The following is a 26,098-nucleotide window of genomic DNA, read 5'->3' as shown; positions in this document are numbered from 1 at the left end:
TGTACAAAACAGTAAACTTAATTAACAGACTTCGTAGGAGACTACATGCTTGTTGCAAGACTAAGGCTAAAAAACCCCATCCCTAAGATTCCCTGGACTTAAGACTGATTGGTCTATACAGTCACAGTCACATGATCCCCATTACAGTAAGAAAAGGTTTAACTTACAGTCATTACAATTAGTGGCCATTTTCTTGCTTTGTTAGTGACCTGTTACAGATTTGGATGTGCCTTGGATGCACAAAATCCAAACCTTTCAGGCAAGTGCTGACATACTCCCAACCCTGTTCTGGGTTGAATTGTTGCTGGTTGAAAATGTGCATTTTCTTGCTTCCAACCTGCAAATTCCACCCTGACCATGGAGCATCTTCTTCCTCTATCCAGAGCCATGTCTTGAGTGAAATACCACATTGCTAGAGGATGGGGCTAACTCTTTGAGGGCTGAGAACTCCTTCTGGAACTTCCAAATTAGGTTTAACACATTGCTATGTAGAACTTGAAACTACTGTACTTTCAAATTTCTACTTGCGATAGCAAGCCTGTCTTCCTGAAGTTAGTTGCAATTACTGAACACGTGTGCCTGTCTCAGCACATATGAGAAAAAGTATTTTTTAAACTGCTTATTTGTGCTTGAGACGTGTCATGGTTAAAGTAATGTGCTTAGGAGTGAAAAGGTGACTTTGGACCTATGGTTCCCAAAGTCTTCACCACTGGGCTTTTGCTTGTTCCTTGTCTGGGCCTGTTGCAGATAGGGTTGCCAACTGTGATTAACTGTATTCCTGGAGGTTTCATCACATGACTTGCCACCACGCTCCAGCCATTAGTCGGCCAACACATCCATCTTTATGATGCACTGCTTTCCTATGCCAATTGGAAAGTAAAGAGACTCACTACCCAATTGGATGATGCTTAACTGTCAGCCAAACAGACTTCTTTCCTCCACGCCACCCAATTTTTCAATATTTTTATGTATGGTAAAGAGAAATGTCCAAAGGAAGTGACCAAAAAAAATATATATTTTTTAATGTCCCTGTGATATTTCTCCAGGGTGGCATGCACCAGAGATTGATCTCAATTTCTGGAGACTCCAGGTCAATCCTGGAGTGTTGGCAACCCTAGTTGTAAACTAATTGATAGAGATTAATTGCTATGATTAGTCAACAACTTATTATTGTCATAATGCAAGATATTAGAAGGATGGACCACGGCCTAGCATTTCATAAACAGAAAGGAAGCTTTGGAAACGGTCCAGTAGCACAAAAGGTAAATGCATTCTCTGGGTTGCTAATGAGCCATACAGATCAGGATAGCCCTAGGTTTTATCCCTGATCTATGTTGAGTGAGATCTTGCCCTCATTCCCAACACCCCCACAAGCTAGGGTGAAGGGAGTTGGATGATAAAATCAGCCAGTTTCTCACTGACTGCTGTTAGACTGCAAAGACTGGCAGAGCCAACCATCTTGACTTGGAAATGTATTGCCGTTCATTCATTGTCATTGGACCAAAACCTGGAAGCCCTTACCAAACAGCATGGCAGGAGTATCAAGACGACACAAACTACAACAGTTCAAAGAAAAACTATTTATCCTCCTAGCCAGGACAGGTTTCATGTACAAAACAGTAAATTTTATTAACAGACTTCAGAGGACACTACATGCTTGTTGCAAGACCAGGGGCAGAAAGCTCTTCCCCTAAGATTCACCTTGAGGCCAGTTAGGGATGGGCAATAAGTGCTGGCCTTGCAGCAACATCCACAACGAATGACTGAATAAATTTTTTAAAAATGTAGAATAACCACTTTGGTGCTGGAAAGCTGCCAGTGGCAATGAGGCCTGACTGCATCATGAGTCAGCATTTCTGAGAATGGAGGAAATAATTTGGGAAAACGAGAAAGGGAAACTTGTTTTCCTGCCAGTCTTTTTGGTTTCTATTTCTGCTCACGTGGTCCATTGAAATACAGTGAAGCTGGCACCTGGCAAGAATGGACAGAGCTTTCGTTGCAGTCTTTCAATCACCGGTGATTGGTAAAAAAGTCTGTCTGCCCTCTTCACCCAGGTTTAATTCAGGGTGAAATCGTCCCAGATTTGCACTAAGTGCAGTAGAGGGCAGAAAAAAGACCAATTTTCCCACCGGCTGCAAAGGCAGATTTTTGCACCGTATCGTCCCAATCCCGCCCCATTAATCATGCATTAAAAACTCCATTTCACTGGGGGGGTGGGGTCTCATTCGCCCACCACATCATCACCTCGCCACTTCATCATGTCAGGCACCATATTTAAACTGCAGCCGCTTCTAGCCCAGCACTGCTGCACAGAAGACATGGCTCCAAAAGGTTAGAAGACCGCAGCCCCCGATTCAGTGACGCATCCCTCGAGCACCTTTTGGACGCTGTGGAGGCCTGCCATGCTGTCCTCTAAACCCACTCTGGCCACAGGAGGGCCAGCAACATCACCAATCCAGCTTGGGAGGCAGTGGCAGGGGTGGTCAGTGCCGACACCCTGCAAAAGAGGACAGCCACCCAGTGCCGCAAGAGGATGAATGATCTCCTCCGTTCCACCAGGGTAAGTCATTTTTCTCATCACCTCCAACTCACACAAGCACAAACCCATCACACATCCACAGGGCCCTCACTCACTGCCAGTTCAAGGGACATCATAATTCACTCTCTCAAACACACCTTCATTGTCCTCATCCCATCCATGGCACAGCTCACCTTCAGGCCTTGACCCTCCAGAGGATGCCTGTCAAGGCCATCACAGACAGGACATAGCAGTCAGCAGCCTGCCTTCACCTCCGCTGTGGATATCGAGGGAGCATCAAGACATAGCGGCAGTGTTAGGAAGGTTAAGAAGATGTAGCTGCACAGCCTGGGCATGGGTATTAATCACTTGTACATAATGTTCACTATTGTCAATAAGTTCCCAAGAATGTCTCCCTGCTTATGGCTCCTCATTCTGTTGAGCATTGTTCATGTCATTCAGATGTGAAACCTTGGTTCCTGCACAAGATAAAGGCAGGTGTCTCAGTCCAGGGCCTCTTCCCTGTATTTTGTGCACTCACATGCCACGCATACTTATCACCTGGCCTGGCAAGCATTGTGCTTACACTCCCCATCTGCATTCATGCAGGACAACAAGAGGGAGAGGTTGCAGACCGGTGGAGGAATGCCTGAAATCAAGGTCATCACAGACTTTGAAAATAGACTCATCCAGCTGGCTGGTGAAGATCTGGACCATTCCTGTGCTGACGGTTAGGTCGGTGGTGCTCAACCAAGTGAGGATCCAGCAGTGCAACATCCATCAGACAACCATGCTGTGAGTCACTTACCCTGTTCCGTAATCCCCTGCCATGCACCACTTTTCTCTCCTTGCTTTCGCAGGCACATCTGGGTGACAGCCAACGAAATCAAGCCCCAAAGAAACCTCCGAAGAGGAATCTGAAGGCATCTTTATTGAAATCCCATCACTCACCCACAACCTCCACAAACGCAGAGAGACACACCTCAGTGGGACCTAACTTTACAGTAGCCTTGTGATCGCAAACAGGTGAGTGCATCGCATAATCTGATCCATAGCTAGTGGCGGCAGGTACTTCACAGGTCTCCGGCACTCGGAGGACTGCTGGAGACCAGAAATATGCTGAGTCCGAGTCAGATGATAAGCCTCTGGACTCTGTCATACCTCAGTTGCTGGAGCTGCAAAGGCAAGCTTGGGAACATCAGGAAGAGATGTCCACTGCACTCCTCAAATTGCAAGGCACGATGGAGAAGTCCATCTGCCTTCAGGCTGAGTTGATAGCATTGGCATGCCAGTGAGGTCAACACTGGTAGGATGGCAGCTGCCATCTGCTTCAGATGAAGTTACATTGTTTCATAGTTTGCCATTGTGAGATTTGAACTCTTGATCTTGGGGTTACAAGCCTAGTACCATAACCACTTGGCTATTTAGGCTGGAGACCTTGGTCCAGGACATCGGTCCTGCGCTGCTATGCAGCCTGAACTCCCATTGTTGACTCCATAGTTGGCCACTAACATTGTGTACACGAGAGGAGTGTGGAGCAGCTCAATCTCACTCCAGCTTCCCCTTCTCCTTAAGGAGTCAACCAGGGGCTGTCAGGCACCCATCAGGAGGAGAACCAGTAGGTTGACACGCCGAGGCTATCCACGCTGGTGACTCTGGGAGTCTCCAGCTCATTCGAATCCCCTCTTCCTGTGACCCCAGCAGCTCCAGCTCCACAGGCTGTCGAGGATGCCAGTGCCACACAGCAGGACCCTGAAAGCAGGCTGGAGCCCTTCAGGCCTTGACCCTCCAGAGGACGCCTGTCAAAGCCATCACAGACAGGACGTAGCAGTCAGCAGCCTGCCTTCACCTCCACTGTGGATATCGGGGGAGCATCAAGACATAGCGGCAGGGTTAGGAAGGTTAAGAAGATGTAACTCTTTCGAGTTAAAACCAATTAAACCAAATTAACAAAATTGGGATAAATCAGGCACAGCCCCTAATTCAGGTCAGCTGTAAAACCAAGAACAAAGTTTATAGGCAACTTACAAACTTTAAATTAAAATGTGATTAAAGGGGTCGATAAAGCACCCCAGTCCCCGCGGTGCCCACCGAGCACGGAAGGCCCTCGAGAGTGTCAGCAGACACCGCGTGCTCCCTCTCCAGGGAATTAAGAAGATGTAGCTGCACAGCCTGGGCACGGGTATTAATCACTTGTACATAATGTTCACTATTGTCAATAAGTTCCCAAGAATGTCTCTCTGCCTATGGCTCCTCATTCTGTTGAGCATTGTTCATGTCACTCTGACGTGAAACCTTGGTTCCTGCACAAGATAAAGGCAGGTGTCTCAGTCTAGGGCCTCTTCCCTGTATTTTGTGCAGCCTTCAGACCAAAGTGATGGCCTGGCCTCAATCATTTGCCACATTAGTGATGCCTACACCTCGATGGTGCTTGTCATTGTTGCCAGAATATTGTGGGCAGACGTCACAGTATTCCATCATTCTCTCCGTGTGCTCTCAGCACCTTTTAAGGTGGGGCTGGCCCCCATCTCATCAGCATCTGTGACCAGTGATGCTGTGCTCCTGAGAGGGTCAGGTGCTAAAGGTTGACAAAGGAACATGTGCATTTAAAGTTTCACGGCTGTGTCTCCATGATATGACCCTGATCACAAAGCTCAAGCGAACTGCCCTCAGCCAGACAGGAGTCAGACATTCACAGAGGCTATGTGAAGATCTATGGAGGGTCCTCACTGCATGTCATCATCATCCTCCTGAAATCGAGCGACTATTAGGGCCTCTGCAGTGTCTCCATGACAGGAGCATTCTCACAGCCGGCCTGGAGCCAAATGTTCACAGATGCAATGTGAGGATCTATGGTGTCTCCTTACTGCATGTTGTCATCATCCTCCACAAATCTAGCAGCCATGAGGGCCTCCTGACTGTGCCTACCTCATCTGACCTGAGCGAGGGCCTCATCGCCTTTATCGTCACCTTCGAGGACCTCTTCACTGTCACCCCATTGGAGGAGATGTGCAGCTACTCCATCTCCTCCTTAGCCACTTTCTCTCTCCTTTGCAGCACCAGGTTGTAAAGTGCGCAGCATCATTGATAATGATGCATGACACCCTCTGTGGACTATATTGCAGGGCTCCACCAGCCCAGTCCACGCACTGGTTGATCTCATTTTCAGCATCCCGATAGTTTGTTCCAGTAAGATGCAAGTTGCATTATAAGCATCGTTATACCTTCGCTCGGCTGCAGTCTGAGGCTGCCACTCGGATGTCATCAGCCACACTCTCCGTGGGTAGCCCTTGTCCCCAAGGAGCCAGCTCTGCAGCCTCTCTGGACCCTGGAAGATGTCAGGGATCTGAGACCTGCTAAGGATATAGGAGTCTTGGACACTCCCTTGGAACCGTGCACACAGCTGCAAGATGCAGGTGGTGGAAGTAGTCACACACCAGTTGGACATTCAGCGAGTGGAAGCCCTTGCAGTTGACATAGTTGACCGCTTATTGCCATGGAGATCAAAGTGCCACATGAGTGCAGTCGATGGCAACCTGAGATCTGGGCAAATCCCAGCGCGCTTGCATCTTGGCTTTCCTGGTTCTGAGCGAAATGCATAAAGTTGTGTGCCTTCGCGAAAGTGGCATCCGTGACCTCATGGATGCACCTGTGGGTGAAGGCTTGCAATATCCCACCGAGGTCATCTGTGGGGTCCTGAAAGGAGCCATTGGCATAGAAATTGAGCACCGTGGTCACTTTCACAGCCACTGGCAATGGATGCCCTCCATGTCCCCGTGGCACCAAATCCTGCAGCAGCTGGCAGATGTGACTGACCAGTTCCCTAGACATGCACAGTCTTTGGCGATACTGGTACTCGGTCATCTGCAGGAATGAAAGGCGGTGTCTATTGACCCTAGATATTTCTAGGCGCTGACCAGCAACAGCTCACTGTGGCTCTTCAGCGACGTGTGACGGTGGGAAACACGACCCGCCATTGATGGGCGGAGCGAGAGATTGCAAACTGGTTTCCTATTTTTGGCCTTCTCACTACATTGTCCACTTACGCCGCCAAACACATCCAACACTAACTAGCACAGAAAATTCCGCACATGGGGTTTATGTCCCATTGACTCACTCCTTTCACTTTCAGTAAGAACTCGCATTGCTCCAACATGATGGCAAGGAGGAATCTCCTCTTCTAATCCAGAGCACTCCAGAGGGAATTAATTTCTAAGGGAGCATTCTTATTTATGGATTCTTGCAATGGATTGTTGATCATGCAGGGAAATGAGAAGGAATTTATTAAAGCAGCAGTGGCTTTTGTCATAGAGTCATGTGATGCAAGGTTCCTGTGCCTTACATCTCTCTCTTTCCCAGTTAATAGGGAGCATCTGAGCAGAGCCATTAGAGCATCTCTTAAGAAGAAAAGAAAAGGTTTGGGGCGCGGGGTGGGGTGGGGGCGGGGGTGGTGGTAGAATATATTCAAAATTAGAGAGAAAACCGAGACAAGACTAATTCCAAGTATAAAGAAATATAAAGGGGAAGAAGATGGTCTGGTGAGAATTTTCACTCACAACAGGCAGCGACATCAATCAGATCCATTACAAGTGCCAAGCTGTAGAAGCTCCAAAGGGCGCTTCCAGGTCTGGGCTGATTTTTGCCTGTGTGAAATACAGTGGTTGACATTTGTGCTAGTTATCTTTAGAGCTCTCCATTCTTGTGTTCACTTGAAACAAGAGCAGCACGACAGAAGCCACTGGGTAGGTCATTCAGATTCTCAGTTTTGGGTGGTCCCAGGGAGATAAATTAAAGAGTAATTACCTTCTGAAGAAAAAAGCTCTCCTATAATCTAAGATCAAAGCAGATAGGTGCGGTAAGCGCGTTGTTGAAAGCATCTCAGTTTCCTGCCTAACATTGCGTGACTTGTTTGTTGCAGAAACTTTAGCTGGGGTTCTCAGTTATTGTTTGAGACTTTGGTGCTTTCATGATATGATGAGGTAGCTATGAGTGACTAATCTGCATTTATCAGAAAAGATTTTCAGACATGGTACTAGAAAATGGAGGAGGGTTCGTTCACAGTGGAATTGGGCAGTTTGAGCAAGGTTTGTTGCAGCAGGCTGTGGTTTCAATGCAGATCTCAGTAATGATAAAGCACTTCAGTTGAAAACTCAGATTTATCCTCATTTCTTGCACGCACATTTGTTGTCTCTCATGGTGCGGGGCGGGGGAGGTGCGGGAAAGCTGACTTGGCTAGCAAGTGATCTTTGTAATAAGACCTTAATAGCTTAGTTTTCCAATGGTTCAGTAGAAAAATACAACACATAGTCTGATCATAGGTTTGATTACTAGCCTGTGTAGTGACAGCTAATCTCTATTGGGGCAGCGCAATAATCTCCTTGCATCTCAAAAGAAATAAAGACTTCCATTTCTATAGCGCCTTTCATGACCTCAGGACATTCCAAAGTGCTTCACAGTCAATGAAGTACTTTTGAAGTGTCGTCACACATCTCTCATGTTACAAGAACTGAGGTGCATGGTTTCCAATGGAGCAAAGTGATGGGACAGTGGAAACCTGTCTGCAACATTATTAAGGGAATATCATTTGATTCAGTGCTGTGGCATGCCAATTCAGGGGTTAAATGTAAAATAACCCAGTCTATTATGTATGACTGTCACTTTAAACCTATCATTTATAATGAAAGTATTAGTGGATTTCTGTTGCATACTTTTAATTGCAATGAAGGCTTGTTAGAATGCGGAGATTGTTTTGTGTAATTATTTATACGCTGTTACAGCGAGAGCCATGTGGTACCTGACAACAGAGCTGCAGTATCACTCATTGGGGAGTGACAGCCACGCAATTCTTTTGAATAGTGTCATCTATTTTGATGCATGGTACAGGGGTGCTGGCGGTGGGATGGTGGCAGGGACAGCAGAGGGGCACTGTTCCCAGCTTGCTATCAAGCAGGAGTTACAAACATATGAAGAATGGTTACAGTGGAGTTTTGAAACAAAATCTCCTGTTTGTCCTTTTCACATGGAAAGCCAATGCATGGAAACAAATAAAAATGGGATTTTTTAAAAAAAAATTACTTTTATTCTGCTTCCATCTTCGTATAAGGAGGACCTTTGACTATATCTGGTACAAAATACTGCACTCATCATTGCCTGTTTACCAAAATATAAAATAATGGGAGCTTCGGCCATGTACTTTTTGTACTTGTTCGTTGGCGCTCAGTTTTTCTTTTTCATACATACTTACTTTGTAGTAGTCAAGATAAAATTCACCAAATAGATGAATCCAAATTTTATAGGCTCAGATGCCAGAGATGAATCAATTTGTTGGTTTTATTAATATTGACAGAAAACAACAAACTTGCATTTATATAGCACCCTTAACATAATAAAATATCCAAAGGGGCATTAGCAAACCAGATTTGATACCCAGCCACATAGGGAGCTATTTGGACAGATGCCCAAGAACTAGCTTCTAAGAAGTGTCTTAAGAGAGGAGAGAGAGCTAAAGAGGTGGAGATGTTTAGGGAAGGAATTCCTGAGCTTGAGACCCTGGCAACTGAAGGCATGGCTGTCATTAGTGGAACAATGAAAATCGGGAAAGTGCAAGAGGCTAGAATTGTAGGAAGGGTTCCACAAACTACCAATGAATCCCACCAAGCTCCCATCATGGAATACCAATGATTTAATAACTTAATTTATGCACCCAGATGGACAATGTTAGATGACGTGTTCTAAACTGATCAGTTCTGAGATTGTTGTCATGTGATCTGTGTGCCATGTGCTACTGCACCAATAAATGGCAATATCACTCCACATGCACTTTATTTTCACTGGAATATGTCATTTAATTTCTTTGAAAATAAAACAATTTTGCATGCTCATAAACATCATATCTTATCAAAATGATGACATATAGACATGTTGGCTACAAACTAACTATAATATCTGCACAAAGTCTTTACTTAAACTGCATCAACCTGACAGCACCTGCCTACTTATATTCCCCTGCAGAATCCTAATTGCCTAAACTGAACCATGTGTTAACCTATATCACACAATACATTCTCATAGTGCAGTGGTATTAATGTGACTTGCATAGGAACAGGAGTAGGACATTCAACCCCTTGAGCCTGTTTCACCATTCAATTAAATCATGAATGATCTGTATCTTAAATCCATCTATCCACCTTGGCTCTGTATTCTTCAATGCCCATGCCTAACAAGAATCTGTCAATCTCCATTTTGAAGTTTTCAGTTGTATCCGAGGGTGGAATTTTCCTTGCCCACTGGCATCGGATATGATTGGTGGCATGAGTGGACAATATACGACAGTGTGAAACCATTTCACAATTGTCCACTCAGCCTGCCAATGGCGGGCCGTGCTTCCCGCCATCGGATGTTGGGAACCTCAATGTAATACATCAGCATATCATTATTAGGCTAGCCTGCTAGAATTGTCCCACCCCGCTGGATCATCTGTCCGCGTCAATGGGAAAGAACGGCAACGTGTTTCACAACAGTACTTAAAAGGCGTACATTTGACGGCCTGCGCTTTGAAGGGAACTCGGAAGTGAGTACACAGTAATGTTGTGCAGCACTCACCAGGGTCGCCTGTTGGGCTTCAAGCTTGAGGGGCATTGGGGGTTGGTGTTAAGGGCAGCCCTTCTGTTGAATTGACCTTTGTATGGGGGAGGGGGGGGGCAAGTGCAGCCTTGCCATTGAATATAGCGCACAAGCATTCGGGGTGCGGGGTAGGGTAGGCGAGGGAAGTGGCCACGCTTTAGGGAAACCTGTATAAAGTGACCATTCCTCTGCAACTCAGACAGTTCAGGCACAGCCACGTTGATATGATTGGAGTTGGGCTTCTAGCTTATCTGCCCATTCAAGCAATGCAGAGGCATCAAAGTGCCACCAAGCGCTCCAGAGCTTTTCACAGCACACCCGCTCCCCAACCCCAGCACAGACTGAAAAGTCATGAGTGTTTTAGTGGACTGCAGAACAGTTGAATGACTGCACAAGTTGTGCAATCTCCTCTCTAAATCTGGCCATGGAGCAGTCACTTCTGGAGGTGCTCACAGCTCCTTACAATGTACGCATCCCAGTTTGGACCATTCTCCTCCATGGTTCAAGCTAACAGCCTTGCAGCACGGGTTAGGAGAATGCCTGCGCCTGAGCTGAGAGCACAGCATGCAGTCCAATGGGCAAACCTGCCGCCAATCAGTTGGGTGGAGTGGAGCGGAGGTGGTGGGGTTTCGGGCAGCCATGCAGTGCACTAATCTTTGGCCATCCTAGCGGTGGCCAGCACGCTCCAGGAAGGGTTAAGGAGCTGTTGCAGTGTGGCTGAGTCACCTACTTGTAATAGAGTTGATCTGCAGAGAAACTTTCTAAGTAGCAACATTAGATTTATTTACAATACAGCCAGCAGCAACTACACCTGTGCTTTCAACTCTATCTCTATCTCTACACTGACTGTGGAGGTAGCCTGTGCTGCTAACACATTGGTTTACACAGATCATCTGATTTTACATCACAGGACTATTCTTAAATGTACAGTCCAACAATTAACAAAACCATAATTCCTGCAGGGGCCTTCACACTTAACCAGGAAAGGTCCTTAGTACACCCATGCTAACCGTGTGTCTCTCTCTTTCATCCTGCAGGAGGAGGACATCAGGATCATGGAGCCTGGAAAAATAGCTGTATGCCTGATGGCCTACAGAGTGCGAAGACAATGGGGAAGAGAGCGACTGAGGCTCCTTGCTGGACAGAGACAGGAACAGCAACTTAGGGAAGAAGGGTCAGCTGGGCACATGCCACCCAAGAGCCACAGCGAGCCATCGCAGGTTGGTGCCTAGTGACACCCAGGGTCTAAAGACGCCGCCTGTCATTCCTGCAGATGACTGAGAACCAGTGTCGCCGAAGACTACACATGTCTAGGGAACTAGTTGGTCACATCTGCCAGCTACTGCAGGATTTGGCGCCATGGGGACATGGAGGGCATCCACTGCCAGTGACTCTGAAAGTGACCGTGGTGCTCAATTTCTATGCCAGTGGCTCCTTTCAGGGCTCTACAGGTGATCTCGATGGGATCTCACAAGCCTCCACCCACAAATGCATCTGCGAGGTCATGGATGCCATCTTTGTGAGGGCACACAACTTTGTGCATTTGACCCGGGACCAGGAAAGCTAGGATGCAAGAGTGATTGGAGTTGCCCAGATCTTGGGTTTCCCACAGGTTCAGGGTGCGGTCCACTGCACTCATGTGGCACTCAGACCTCCATCTCAACAAATAGTGGACTACTTCAACTGAATGTGCAGCTGATGTGCGACCACTAGAAACGCATCCTGCAGGTGTGCACACAGTTTCCAGGGAGTGTGCACAACTCCTAAATACTCAGTCAGTCACAGATAACTGAAGTCTCCCAGGGCCCACAGAAGCTGCGGGGATGGCTCCTCAGAGACAAGGGCTACCCGCAGAGGCCATGGCTGATGACAGCTGTGCGGTGGCCTCAGACTGCTGCAGAGCAATGGTATAACCAGGCTCATGCTGCAGCTTGCAACCTGGTGGAGCAGACCATTGGGATGCTGAATATGAGGTTCCCGTGCCTGGACCAGTCTGGTGGAGCCCTGCAATACAGTCCACAGATAGTGTCGTCATCGTCAGCTGCGCCCTTCACAACCTGGCACTGCAATGGGGAGAAGAGCTGGCTGAGTAGGAGATGGAGGAGCTAGAGGTCTCCTCCAATGGGGAGGACAGCGATGGGTATGAGGGTGAGGAGGTCCTCGAAGGCAACAATGACGGGGATAAGGCCCTTGCACTGACTGATGAGTCAGGCGCGGTCGAGAGGCCCTCATAGCTGCTAGATTTGTGGAGGATGACAATGATATGCAGTGAGGTGACCCCATATATCCTCACATTGCATCTGTGAACGTTTGACTCCAGTCTGGCTTATGGCAGTGCTAATATCCTCTGTGAGAATGCTCCTGTCATGGGGATGCAGTGGAGGCCCTAATAGTCACTTGATTGCAGGAGGATGGATGATGACATGCAGTGAGGACACTCCATAGATCTTCACATAGCCTCTGAGAATATCTGACGCCTGTCTGGCCAAGGGCAGCTCACTTGAGCCCCGTGATCAGGGTCAAATCATAGAGACACAGCCATTAAACTTTAGAAGCGTCTGATCCTTTGACCACCTTCAGCACCTGAGCCCCTCAGGAGCACAGCGTCACTGGTAACAGATGCTGAAGAGTTGGGGGTCAGCCTCTCCTTAAAGGTTCTGAGAGCACACAGAGAGAATGAGAGGACTCTGTGATGCCCGCCCACGAAGCGGGGTGGGGGGGGGGGTGGTGGTGGGGGGTGCTGTTCAGATGGACCAGGCACTCTCGGAGTCACCTTGGTGAATGGCCCCAGAGTGTGCACCTGCTGATCCTCCTCCCTTTGGGTGCCCAAGGGCCCCAGGCTGACCCATTGAGGAGAAGGGGTAGCTGGAGTGAGACTGAGCTGCCAGGCGCTCCTCTCGCGTACAAACTGTTGGAGGCCAACTATGGCATCAGTGATGGAGTTGAGCCTGCGCAGCAGTGCCTGAGCAATGTCCTGACCAAGATCTCCATAGCAGCCACCATCCTACCAATGTTGACCTCAGTGGGTTGGCATGCCGGCACTATCACCTCAGGGTGAATGCAAACAGACTCATCTATCATGCCTTGCAATCTGAGGAGTGCAGCAGACAAACCTTCTTGATGTTCTCGAGCTTACTTTTGCAGCTCCAGCAACTGTAACATGACAGAGTCCAGAGGCTCGTCATCTGACTCGGACTCAGCAATGTTCTGGCCTCCAGTAGTCCTCCTAGTGCCGGACACTAGGGAAGTCCCTGCCGCTGCCTGCTGTGGATCAGGCAGTGCGATGTGCTCACCAGATTGTGATCCCGAGGCTATTCTAAAGCTAGGTCCCACCGAGGTGTGTGTCTTTGTGCTGGTGGAAATTGTGGGTGAGCGCTGTGATGGGCGTTCAAGGAGAGTGCCTTCAGATTCCTCTTCAGAGGTTTCTTCAGGGCATGGTTGGTGAACTCCACCTCTTGGTTCCCAGATGTGCCTGCGGGAGATAATTAATGCATGGCAGTGGCCTGAAACAGGACACATTACTCACAGCACAGTTGTCTGATGGATGTTGCACTGCTGGACCCTCACTTGATAGATGACCACCAACCTCACCATCAGCATAGGACCGGTCCAGATCATCACTGGCCAGCTGGATGGCTCTGTTTTCAAAGTTGGTAAGGATCTTGATTTCAGGCATTCCTCCTCTAGTCTGCGACCTCTCCCTGTTGTTGCATGCCAGCTTGTCCTGCATGCATAGAGATGGAGAAAGTGTAACCTGGACACCTGTCAGGCCAGATGTTAAGTATGCCTGGCCTCTGTAGGTGGTGAGTGTGATCCCATGGGTGGGATGTGGACAATGATGGTGAATGTGAGGGAGTGAATGGTGATGTGTCTTGAACTGGCAGTGAGCGACAGCCCTGTGGATGTGTGATGGATTTGTGAGTGTGAGAGTTGAGAGTGAAAAGGAGGAGATCATTCATCCTCTTGCAGCACTGGATGACTGTCGCTTTTTGAAAGGCACTGGCGCTGGCCCCCACCTCCCAAGCTGGATTAGTGAGGTTGCTACCTATCCTGCGGCCAGAGCTGGGGTACAGGACATCCCAATTGGACTCCACGGCATCAAAAAGGCGTTCCAGTGACACATTGCTGAACCCGGGTGGGGGGTGGTGGCTGCAGTCTGTTTGCTTTCAGGGTCATGTTTTCTTTGCAGCAGTCGTGGTTTGGAAGCACTGAGATTTGTGTGCACAGCTAGACTTTGAATATGATGCCCAGCACAATGCAGCAGCGAGGTAATGGCGGGCGGGCGAATGAGAGCCCACTTGCCATGGAAACAGCATGTCATGTTACCTGCCCGCTACCGCACTTTGTGCAAATCTGGGAAAATTCTGCCCCTAGTCTCAATAGCTTCTTGAGGAAAAGCTCCAGATTTCCATTACCATGCGTGTGAAAAAGTATTAAGCTATTTTACCCATTATTCTGACTTATAAGGTGCAACTACTGGCCAGAGCATGTCTGAATGTTTAGCTTGAAGTCTGTGTTGTACCTTGATTATAAACCAATTTCCACCATCTCCTCAATATTGATATACTTGACTCAGGAATACCAGATGGAGCATAGGATAGCATGAAGAAAGCTTACTTGGCATTGTTCCACTCTCATGTATATCTACTGCACCAACATGATACTTCCATTTACCGCAACAGTTCTTGTTGGGAAATCTAAGCAATACTCATGACAGGTGAGGAATTCTATATTGCAGAATGACATAAATTGGGAATTTAGCTACCCAAATTGTGGACCTAAGAGTCATACAAGTTTTTCTTACCATTTGTTACCCATAAACCAATTAAGATTAATCTAATGGAATGACAGAACAGTCCTATTCCTGTTTCTATATAACAATTGTTTCTGCCCCATGCCCTTTTATATATGTATAGAAAATGTGATAAATGGGCACTTCCAGAAACATTGGTTTATTATCTAAACACCAGAAAATAGAAATATTTTTAGTGGTGGCGTGCGGGGGGTGGGGGGGAGGGTTTCATTATTTCTGCTTGTCAGATTTAAAATAAATGTAGTTTAAAGGTGATCCAATGTAATAATTATAACTATACCATTTATAACAACGATAAGTAAATACACCACAGCACTAAAGTGATCCTAGTCAAAGTTGCAAATGACATCCTTTGTGACCATGATGTGCTGTCCCATCCTTTTTATTTAATCTCACTACAGCATTTAACGCAGCTGCAGCTCCGCTTCTGAATGTTTTCGCTCCACAATTGACAGTCATATTTGAGGTGTAAGCTCTAGAACTTGCTTTCTAAATCTTTCTGCTTTTCTCCTTTACAACACTGCTTAAAGCCTATGTTTTTTTTTACAGAACTTTTACTTGTACTGATACATGTGGCACGGTGTCAATTTTTGTCTGATTGCGAAGAGACTTGGATTGTTTTCTTACGTTAGAGGCACTATGTAAATGCAAGTTGTTACATTTGACCCTCAGCTTGGCATACAATGAACACAGAGGAGGAAGCCTTCAGTATGGCAGGAAGTAGCATCATCTGAGCAATTAGACACTGTCCCTCTGTGCAGGCACAACACTGTTTATCTGTTTTTAAATTTCTGAAATCTAGTTAGGCATGAGCATATGGATTCAGATCAGCACTTCTATCTGTTATGTCTAGAAGTAGCACAGCCAATCTATCAGGCGTGCTTATATGAAAACTTCATGGGAAGAAAGCAAATCAGTAGAGAATTGAATTTCATCACAATTTTCACTTCCTAACAAATAAAATGATGATTTCAAATTGCAGTTACATTTTCTGCTGTCTTTATGGTTTGGTGCGAACCTGTTAAAAGGTAATAACAATAATGTGTGTTGTGATCCATATTGAAACGACAGTATATTAAACACAGGTTTTAAAATGGAGGCTGTCCAGATACAGAATGGAGCACTGCAGACAGTAATTTATGGGAAAATAGTATATGCCTTTGTTCAGAAACTAACTAGGTTAAAGTAGCTGTGATGGGATGGAACAGTTCATTTTAAAGTTAGTGTGTGGATTGCCAGTGTTCCTTCAGTCTGACTCTACGCCACCTGCCCTGCCCTGCCCCAACTCCTCCTAATGATTCAATCTTCCCTTTATGTAAAAGATTGAACTCTGTCTATAGGAAATTATCAAATTTATAAAATGTGCATGTTCTGGGCAATTTTATTTTTATGTTAAAGCAAAATACTGCGGATGCTGGAAATCTGAAACAAAAACAGAAAATGCTAGAAAAACTCAGCAGGTCTAACAGTACCTGTAGAGAGAAAGACAGCTGGAGCTCAGAAGAAGTCATACGGACTCGAAACGTTAACTCTGTCTTTCTCTCCACAGATGTGGTTAGACCTGCTGAGTTTATTTTTATGTTGTTGGAGAGAAGGCAATGTGATGGACACTGATAGAGGAAGAGTGTAGGACCGTTGGTGAACAGAGAGGAGCTGTTGAGGTTCCTGTTATCATTTGTGGATTATTTGAACATGTAGAGCATGGGCAGAAAGGGACTGTCTATTTTATAATCACTTTTCCTGCTCCTCCTCTTCTTTCTCCCGAGCTTCTTTGCTTGATAGTTGGTTGCAAGGACTGTTCCCTAATTGGTGAAATCGTGCAGAATGCAGCATGCTACCATAAAGTTTGGTACACCTGAGTAATCCAGGGATCTTTCAGAGTGATGCAGGCAGCAGCACTGCTGCTAGAGGATGCCAATGGTGTCCTCTGTAATGTTCCTTGTGGCTCTCACTGTAGGCCTCCTGTGTGTCAATGTCTTATTGATTACATTGTTAAGATCTAATGGCAATTACATAGTTAAACAGGTGATGGGTATTTGTACCTGGGGTGCTATATTACCCCCCAAAATCACATTTTAATTTGAATTGTTGTAAGTTTCCTATATGTTTTTGTTCTTTAGTTGTGGTGACCTTTTAAGGGTTATCCACCCTTATTAATTTGTTTGATCTTTTGTTAATTTGACCCCCTTTTTTCATTGGTTTATTTCAAAAGAAGATAAATGGGAATAGCTGGGACACTGGTGGAGTGGAGTAGTGTTGACTGTGAACCAAGTCAATAAACTCTCTCCAGCAAAGAAAGCTGCTGTGCCTTAGTTTTAACTTCACCAACCGGCATGGATCCATGTGCAAGGATGGGCATGAGTTCCAGGCGGCGATTATGAGCCATGTCAGCAGTGGATAACCCTTGTAGCCAGCATTTGACTTGCAGTAGTGGGTTAAATACCGGTGGCATGGAGCGTTGCCTTGGCCTGAAGGAATCATCTAAATGCTATGCTGCCTGTGGTCACACATCAGCTGCATATTGAGGGAATGAAATCTCTTCCAGGTTATGAAAGTCACATGAGATGCATGCACGGTAATCAGTAATGACCTTCATGATGAGGGAGCCTGCAATCCTTCACGGTCAGCTTAACAGACCCAGGAAATGCTGACCTTGCCCTGCTTTGAGGTTGATTTGTGACCACAGCAGTTGGCAGTTTTCAGCTATGATTTCATTAGTGAAATGAATACGTCTCAGTTGTTGGTCATTGCTGAAATTGAGATAAAAGGGTTGCTCTCTAAGGACCTTTGGGACATATATCCACCTGCTGAGAGATCTTCTCTCCTCCTCCCACCCTTCTCCTCTCCTCCTCCCACATCTAGCAGCTTGGCCTATTCTACGTGACCTCTCTATAGTTCTCTAGTCATGCTTAATTCCCAGAGGAAGCTCTACCAGGACACTCATGTCTGGAAGTGACTTGTTTCAGCATAGGCATTTAAATTAACAGAAAAGTAATTCAGCAAAAGACCTATGCCTTGGTTTATTCAAACTTCAGCCAAATATAGAAAAACTCTAAAAGCGTGTACAGTTTCACTAGCAGCCAAAAGAAATAATTCAGCAACTAGGCTGTAAATAGTTTATCATCCCTTTATATATTGCAGATGGGTGAGTCGTTTATTCTGTTTAATAGCATGTTCAGCTGTGCAAGATGTTGACTGGGGTTTGTGGTTCGAAAATAGCAATGTGGCATCAAATCAACATTACATATTGATTCACACCATGATCTGATTAATGCCAATGGTTGCTGGGCGTACACATGCAAATCCTCTTACCAGTCAATTGTTTGTGCACTTCCCATTAAGGGTAAGGATGGGGAGTGGATGTGCAGGTGCATGCATCTTGAACTCCAATTTTGATCATATGCTGGCCATGTAACACCTAAAACAAAAAGTGAGGACCACACTGCTCAATTTATCCCCCATTATATCTATCTCCATGAAATGTCCAGTTGCTCTGTTTTATCTCCAGCACTTTCTCTAGGGCTCCATGACACCTGAGATTTTACATTTCTTTCGATGCAATTTTCTGCATAGTTCTTTTCTGTGGGCTGGTTCATTGGTGTTGCTCATCCACTGGATAAACTAGTTTAGCCACCTCATTTATTTAGCTTGTTCAGGAACTGTCAACACTTTTATTTTGTTCAGATCAAGGTGAAGAATGTTAGCAATGTTCTTTCTAAGCTGCGCTGCAACACAAATATTCCCATGCAGGCCATGCACCAAGTTGGCCCCTTTAAGATGTCACACCTGTGTGGTCATGCAAAAAAACTTAATGGTAAACAAATCGTCCAGGCACTCCAAACCAAAAATTAGAGGGTACATTGAATTTTAGTACTGGGGACTTTCTGTGGCTTGATGTGAGTATCACATAGCACCCATTTTAGTTGGTTTATGCAAGGGTAAGCCTTAAGTCCTCCTGGTTTGCCAACATCCCAGATAATTCAGGGAGCAGATAATAACCTGCAAGCAACCCTGTAACGCTCCTTAATTACATCATATCTAGGATGGTCCATTGAAGTGTGATTTCCCCATTCATAATGCCAAAACAAAAACAGAATTACCTGGAAAAACACAGCAGGTTTGGCAGCATCGGCGGAGAAGAAGAGTTGACGTTTCAAGTCCTCATGACCCTTCAACAGAACTGGGTGAATCCAAGGACAGGGGTGAAATATAAGCTGGTTTAAGGTGGGGGTGGGGGGGTGGTGGAGTTGGATGGGGGGAGAGAATTGGAGGGGGTGGTGTGGTTGTAGGGACAAGCGAGCAGTGGTAGGAGCAGATAATCAAAAGATGTCACAGACAAAAGAACACAGAGGTGTTGAAGGTGGTGTATTATCTAAACGAATGTGCTAATTAAGAATGGATGGTAGGGCACTCAAGGTACAGCTCTAGTGCGGGTGGGGGGGCATAAAAGATTTAAAAATAATGGAAATTCGTGGGAAAAGAAAAATCTATATAAATTATTGGAAAAAACAAAAAGAAGGGGGAAGAAATAGAAAGGGGATGGAGGAGGGAGTTCAAGATCTAAAGTTTTTGAATTCAATATTCAGTCTGGAAGGCTGTAAAGTGCCTAGTCGGAAGATGAGGTGCTATTCCTCCAGTTTGCGTTGGGCTTCACTGGAACAATGCAGCAAGCCAAGGACAGACATGTGGGCAAGAGAGCAGGTTGGAGTGTTAAAATGGCAAGCGTCAGGGAGGTTTGGGTCATTCTTGCGGACAGACCGCAGGCATTCTACAAAACGGTCGCTCAGTTTACATTTGGTCTCTGCAATGTAAAGGAGATCGTACTGGGAGCAACGAATGCAGTAGACTAAGTTGGGGAAAATGCAAGTGAAATGCTGCTTCACTTGAAAGGAGTGTTTGGGCCCGTGGACGGTGAGGAGAGAGGAAGTGAAGGGGCAGGTGTTGCATCTTTTGCGTGGGCATGGGGAGGTGCCATAGGTGGAGATTGAGGAGTAGGGGATGATGGAGGAGTGGACCAGGGTGTCCCGGAGAGAACGATCCCTATGGAATGCCGCCGGGGGGGGGGTGAAGGGAAGATGTGTTTGGTGGTGGCATCATGCTGGAGTTGGCGGAAATGGCGGAAGATGATCCTTTGAATGCAGAGGCTGGTGGGGTGATAAGTGAGGACAAGGGGGACCCTATCACATTTCTGGGAGGGAGGAGAAGGCGTGAGGGCAGATGCGCGGGAGATGGGCTAGACATGGTTGAGGGCCCTGTCAACGACCGTGGGTGGAAAACCTCGGTTAAGGAAGAAGGAGGACATGTCAGAGGAACTGTTTTCAGAACAGATGCGACGGAGGCAAAGGAACTGAGAGAATGGGATGGAGTCCTTACAGGAAGTGGGGTGTGAGGAGCTGTAGTCGAGGTAGCTGTGGGAGTCGGTAGGCTTGTAATGGATATTGGTGGACAGTCTATCACCAGAGATTGAGACAGAGAGGTCAAGGAAGGGAAGTATCAGAGATGGACCACGTGAAAATGATGGAGAGGTGGAGATTGGAAGCAAAATTAATAAGTTTTTCCAAGTCCCGACGAGAGCATGAAGCAGCACCGAAGTAATCATCGATGTACCGGAGAAAGAGTTGTGGAAGGGGGCCGGAGTAGGACTGGAACAAGGAATGTTCCAGATACCCCATAAAGAGACAGGCATAGCTGGGGCCCATGCGGGTCCCCTTAGCCACACCTTTTATTTGGAGGAAGTGAGAGGAGTTGAAGGAGAAATTGTTCAGTGTGAGAACAAGTTCAGCCAGACAGAGGAGAGTAGTGGTGGATGGGGATTGTTTGGGCCTCTGTTCGAGGAAGAAGCTAAGGGCCCTCAAACCATCCTGGTGGGGGACGGAGATGTAGAGGGATTGGACGTCCAAGGTGAAGAGGAAGCGGTTGGAGCCAGGGAACTGGAAATTGTTGATGTGACGTAAGGTGTCAGCGGAATCACGGATATAGGTGGGAAGGGCCTGGACAAGGGGAGAGAGAAGGGAGTCAAGATAACGAGAAATAAGTTCCGTGGGGCAGGAGCATGCTGACACGATCAGTCTACTGGGACAGTTCTGTTTGTGGATTTTGGGTAGGAGGTAGAAGCGGGCCGTCCGAGGTTGGGCGACTATCAGGTTGGAAGCTGTGGGAGGAAGATCTCCAGAGGAGATGAGGTCAGTGACAGTCCTGGAAACAATGGCTTGATGTTCAGTGGTGGGATCATGGTCCAGGGAGAGGTAGGAGGAAGTGTCTGCGAGTTGACGCTCAGCATCCGCGAGGTAGAGGTCAGTGCGCCAGACAACAACAGCACCACCCTTGTCAGCGGGTTTGATTACAATGTTGGGGTTGGACCTGAGAGAACGGAGTGCAGTAAGTTCAGAGAGAGACAGGTTAGAATGGGTGAGAGGAGCAGAGAAATTGAGACGACTAATGTCGCGCCGACAGTTCTCAATGAAAAGTTCACGAGAAGGTAAGAATCCAGAGGGAGGAGTCCAGGTGGAGGGAGGATATTGGAGGTGGGTAAAAGGATCCATTGAACGGGGAGAGGATTCCTGCCCAAAGAAGTGAGCCCGGAGACGAAGACGGCAGAAGAGGAGTTCAGCATTGTGCCGAGTCCGAAATTCATTGAGATGAGGGCGTAAGGGTATGAAACTAAGTCCTTTGCTGAGCACTGAACGTTCAGCATTGGAGAGGGGAAGGTCAGGGGGTATAGTGAATACACGGCTGGGGCTGGGATTGGAAGATGGGGTGGGGACGGAGGGACAGGCAGGGGTGGAGGGTCCTAGATGGGTGTTGGTGTCAATGAGTTGTTGGATGCCAATCCCAGGCTGTTCTAAATGCACCAAAGAGTGAGAGATACCAACAGTGCACAGTATCCCCATAACATTTAAAATAATATAATGATTCATTAGAATTCATTTCACCTTGGATTTAGTTCTCTTGTATCCTTGCTCAGAACTATCTCCTCTCTTACCCTTTCTTGTCATTAATATCTACTTTTAAACAAATGTTGAAGGAGGATAGAAAACATTTAAAATTAGTTAGTTGGTAAGTTTAAGTGAAAAAAATGTCTCTTACTGATGGCTCTGTATGTACTAAGTATGTTTTTTTGTTTTTCCTCTTTGCAGTTTCCCTCCAGCCTCAGAAGACCAAGAGCTTGCCGTGGTCACCTTCAATCAGCAGTGACTCCAGCAGTGCTCTGAGAAACCTGGTTGCGGTCACAGATATACCAGAGTCAGACTTCATGCTATGGGTGAATAGAGGGCTTGACTACTCTTACCTTGAGCTCAGTTGTCAAAATTCAAAATGAAAGGAACTGCATCATGGGTACAAGGGGTAGTGTGAGGGGGGGTTTTTTTTGGTTAATTTTTCCCTTCATCTCCTGAAGATGCCAACTCTTGCCAAGGGGGCAAGGGGCAGTTCCATGCTCCACTACTCTTGTTGGGCCTGGCCATTCTTCACATGATCCCAGCTGGTTGGTGTAATCAGACTATTTAAGCATTGAGATTATTGCAGCTGAGCCTAACAGGATCCTTGCCCAACTTTCACCCTTTGCCCTGTCAGGAGCTTGAAACCTGCCTGATTTAATTTTTTTTAATCCTTCCTTATTGTAGGAATGCTGAAGTCAGTTGAAACAGCCCAACTGCCACCCAGAATGTGACTTCAGCACAAAAATTTAAGCCAGGTCTGTATGGCTTGGGTAAACATTGGGCAGTGCAGCTCCTGATGCACTCTCCATTCTCATTTTGGAATGCTACATGATCATAAATTGAGTTGCTATCTGAAGTCACTGGCGTGTTGCACTGTCATGTTCTGCAACCAAAACCTGTGTCCCTCACACTGTCTCCACTGTGTGGAGAGCTGGTTGTTGTTGGTGATTTTAATAATTTTAAGTTAAACCATTCCTTACTATTATGGGTTTCATGTGACTGTATCGTTGAATCAGCCTTAAGTGTGGGGAATCTTAGGGGTGGAGCACATCTTTAAATACCTCAGAGATACCTCAGCAATTGAATTCAGAGAAAACCACTGCTCAGTTAAAAACATATACAGGAGAAGCAATACAGGGAAAGGCATCACCTCTGTACCTGTATCATACAGATAACAGACAGCTCAGCTGCCAATAACTGTTGTAGCGGAAGAAAGACCTAGCCTTCTGGGCCATGGTTGGCTGAAAGAAATCAAACGAAACTGGTCAGAAATTTTTCAAGTCTGAACAAGAAGAAATCCTGAGCTGACAAGGGAATATGATGGTGTCTTTTGGAATGAGATCAAAGAACCGAAGGACCTTTACAGGAAGCAAGGATCCCTCAGGTCACAGTTGGTGCCACTGGAAAATCTTGAAAAGAGGCTAAACCAATGTAGTGCCACGCTGAGCCAACTGAAGAAACAGTTGGGAAAAAAAACCCAACAGTGTCCGATGTTCCAAGAGAAAGCCAAAAGATACAAAAGAGAAATAGAAGAACTGAGGAGTCAGTTGATGGAGACAAAAGAGGCATTAGAAGGGAAAGTCATGGAACTTTCCAAGATGCAAATGGACAACTCAACCCCCGTACTGAACCAAGTTAAGATTTCACCAGAGAGAAATTTGGCCAACTGTGAAATCAAAATGAAAGATGAGACAAACCTTGTAGCAAACACAAGAAGAAGAAAAATAAACCAAATCAGAAAAGCCAGTAGGATATGTCTCCAGAACCCTCTCTGCAGCTGAGAAAGGATACTCGCAAATTGAAAAAGAAGCTTACCTATCATATTTGGAGTAAAAAAGTTCCATCAATATTTGCACAGTCGACACTTCACCACAGTGTCAGATCGCAAACCACTATTAGGATTGTTTCGTGAAGATAAGGCAATCCCACCGATAGCTTCTGCCGGAATTCAAAGATAGGCTTTAATATTGTCGGCATACGAGTGCACTTTTATGCACCCTCTGGGTGTGCATGTAGCAAATGCAAACGCCCTTAGTCGCCTTCCTTTGCCCAGCATTATTGCACATGTTCCAGTACCTCAAGATGTAGTACTTGTGTTGAATTTCCTGGACTCCTCGCCAGGCTGCACGAGACAGATAAAGAATTGGACAAATCTCGATCCAATTTTAGCAAGAGTCTGTGAACAAGTATTACAAGGCTGGTCAAATGCACAAGTACCTGAAGAATTAAAACTGTTCTTTGCACGTAGATCCGAACTGAGTTGTCAAGATGGTATCTTGTTATGGGGAGCAAGAGTCCTATCCCTATGCAAGGAAGAGAACCATTATTGGAAGAACTTCATTGTGCACAATCTGGTATTTTGAAAATGAAGATACTCACACAACGTTATATCTGGTGGCCGGGTATAGACAGTGATATAGAGAAAATGGTGAAACACTGTCTCCAGCAACAGCAGAAGTTGCCTGTCTCAACTCCATATAAATACTGTGGCTACAAGAGCAGGTCAGAGGCTGGGAATCCTGTGATGAGTAACTCATCTCCTGACTCCTCAAAGTCTATCAACCATCTACAAGACACAAGTCTGGAGTGTGATGAAATACTCCCTACTTGCCTGGATGAGTGCAGTTCCCACAACACTCAAGAAGCTTGACACCATCCAGGACAAAGCAGCCTACTTGATTAACACCACATCCACAAACATTCACTCCCTCCACCACCGATGCATAGTAGCAGCAGTGTGTACCATTTACAAGATGCACTGCAGGAATTCACCAAGGCTTCTTAGAAGCACCTTCCAAACCCATGATGACTACCATCCAGAAAGACAAGGGCAGCAGATAGGTAGGAACACCACCACCTGGAAGTTCCCCTCCAAGTCACTCACCACCCTGCCTTGGAAATGTATTGCTGTTCCTTCACTGTTCCTGGGTCAAAATCCTGGAACTCCCTAACAGCACTGTTGGTGTACTTACACCACATGCTTTGCATCGGTTCAAGAAGGCAGCTCACTACCACCTTCTCAAAGGCAACTAGAGATGGGCAATAAATGCTGGCCCAGTCAGTGAAGCCCACATTCCGTGAATGAATAAAAAATAAACTGCACCCATGGGAGTGGCCTGGTTGACCCTGGGTTAAAATACCTATAGACCATGTAGGTCCATTTCTAGGTACCATGTTTCTGGTGATTAGCAACACACATTCAAAGTGAATAGACATGCTTGAAGTGAGATCACCTACATCATCTGCAACCATTGAAAAACTGCGCCAGGGTTTCAGTGTTCGTGGATGACTTTAAGTTATTGTGTCAGATAATGGTGCAGCTTTCACTAGCACCGAATTCCAAAGATTCGTGAACCTAAGTGGGATTAAACATGTCAGAATATCACCGTATCATCCCTCAACCAATGGGTTAGCAGAAAGAGCAGTACAAACCTTTAAAACAGGCATGAAGGAACTATCAGAGGGAATGTTTTCAAGATTCTTGTTCGGCTATCGCACAATTCCTCATGCAACCACTGGTTTAACACCTTCAGAATTGTTAATGAAGTGCCAATTTCATACAAGATTGAGTCTAGTATTCCAAATTTAGAGGGGAAGATGGAGAGAAACCAGGGTCGTCAGAAAGTGAATCGTTCACAGTAAAGGTTGAGAGTTTACTGTGGGAGAGTTTTTGTATGAAATTTTGCAACTGGACTGAGATGGGCCCTGGTACAATCATCTCTGAAACAGGACCTTTATCCTATCAAGCCGAAATGGAAAACAGGATTGTGAGGAAACACATGGATCATCTCAGATACTAAGAAACCCTCCAACAACCAGTTAATCCACCTAAAATTGAAGTCGAAACTTTGACCCCTGAGGTGCCAGATCGACAAAGAATAAACATACTGGATGTCTCTGTTGAAGTAAATAACTCTGAACTCCCATTGTCTAAGAACATCTCTGGTGCTGCAGTTCCTGTGCAAGTCAATCCATTGGAAGAACCTCCAGTTGCAGAGTTGCGTTGTTCTACCAGAATCCGAAAAAGTCCTCAAAGACTAAATTTATAATGGTATGAACTGTATATAATTGTATATAATATGGGTAAGATGCTTTGTAAATAAGAGGGCAAAACAAAATTAAAGGGGGAGGAACGTAATAAATGTAAGTTAAACCATTTCTCACTGTTGTGGGGATCATATGTCTGTATAGATGAATCAGCCCTAA

The 26,098-nt window shown here is 46.0% G+C and overlaps 1 protein-coding gene across 6 annotated transcripts in view; it reads left to right on the top strand.

Moving 5' to 3' along the window:
* Nucleotides 1–26,098, top strand: part of LOC121279986 (aryl hydrocarbon receptor-like) — a 143,436-nt gene that overhangs the window by 33,880 nt on the left and 83,458 nt on the right. For 5 of the 6 annotated variants that reach the window (XR_005943533.1, XM_041191613.1, XM_041191612.1 and 2 more), the window contains one exon: nucleotides 22,091–22,215. Coding sequence is in view for 4 of the 6 variants with exons in the window: in XM_041191613.1 (XP_041047547.1) it covers nucleotides 22,091–22,215 (125 nt within the window). In the remaining 2 variants the exon portion in view is untranslated. Of the gene's footprint in view, nucleotides 1–22,090; nucleotides 22,216–24,956; nucleotides 25,944–26,098 lie in introns of those variants that run through there. The other variant, XM_041191609.1, reaches the window with a different exon arrangement.

The sequence above is a fragment of the Carcharodon carcharias genome, chromosome 7 (genome assembly GCF_017639515.1).
Source record: "Carcharodon carcharias isolate sCarCar2 chromosome 7, sCarCar2.pri, whole genome shotgun sequence".
Classification (NCBI taxonomy): Eukaryota; Metazoa; Chordata; class Chondrichthyes; order Lamniformes; family Lamnidae; genus Carcharodon; species Carcharodon carcharias.
This window is presented reverse-complemented; position numbering and strand designations above follow the sequence as displayed.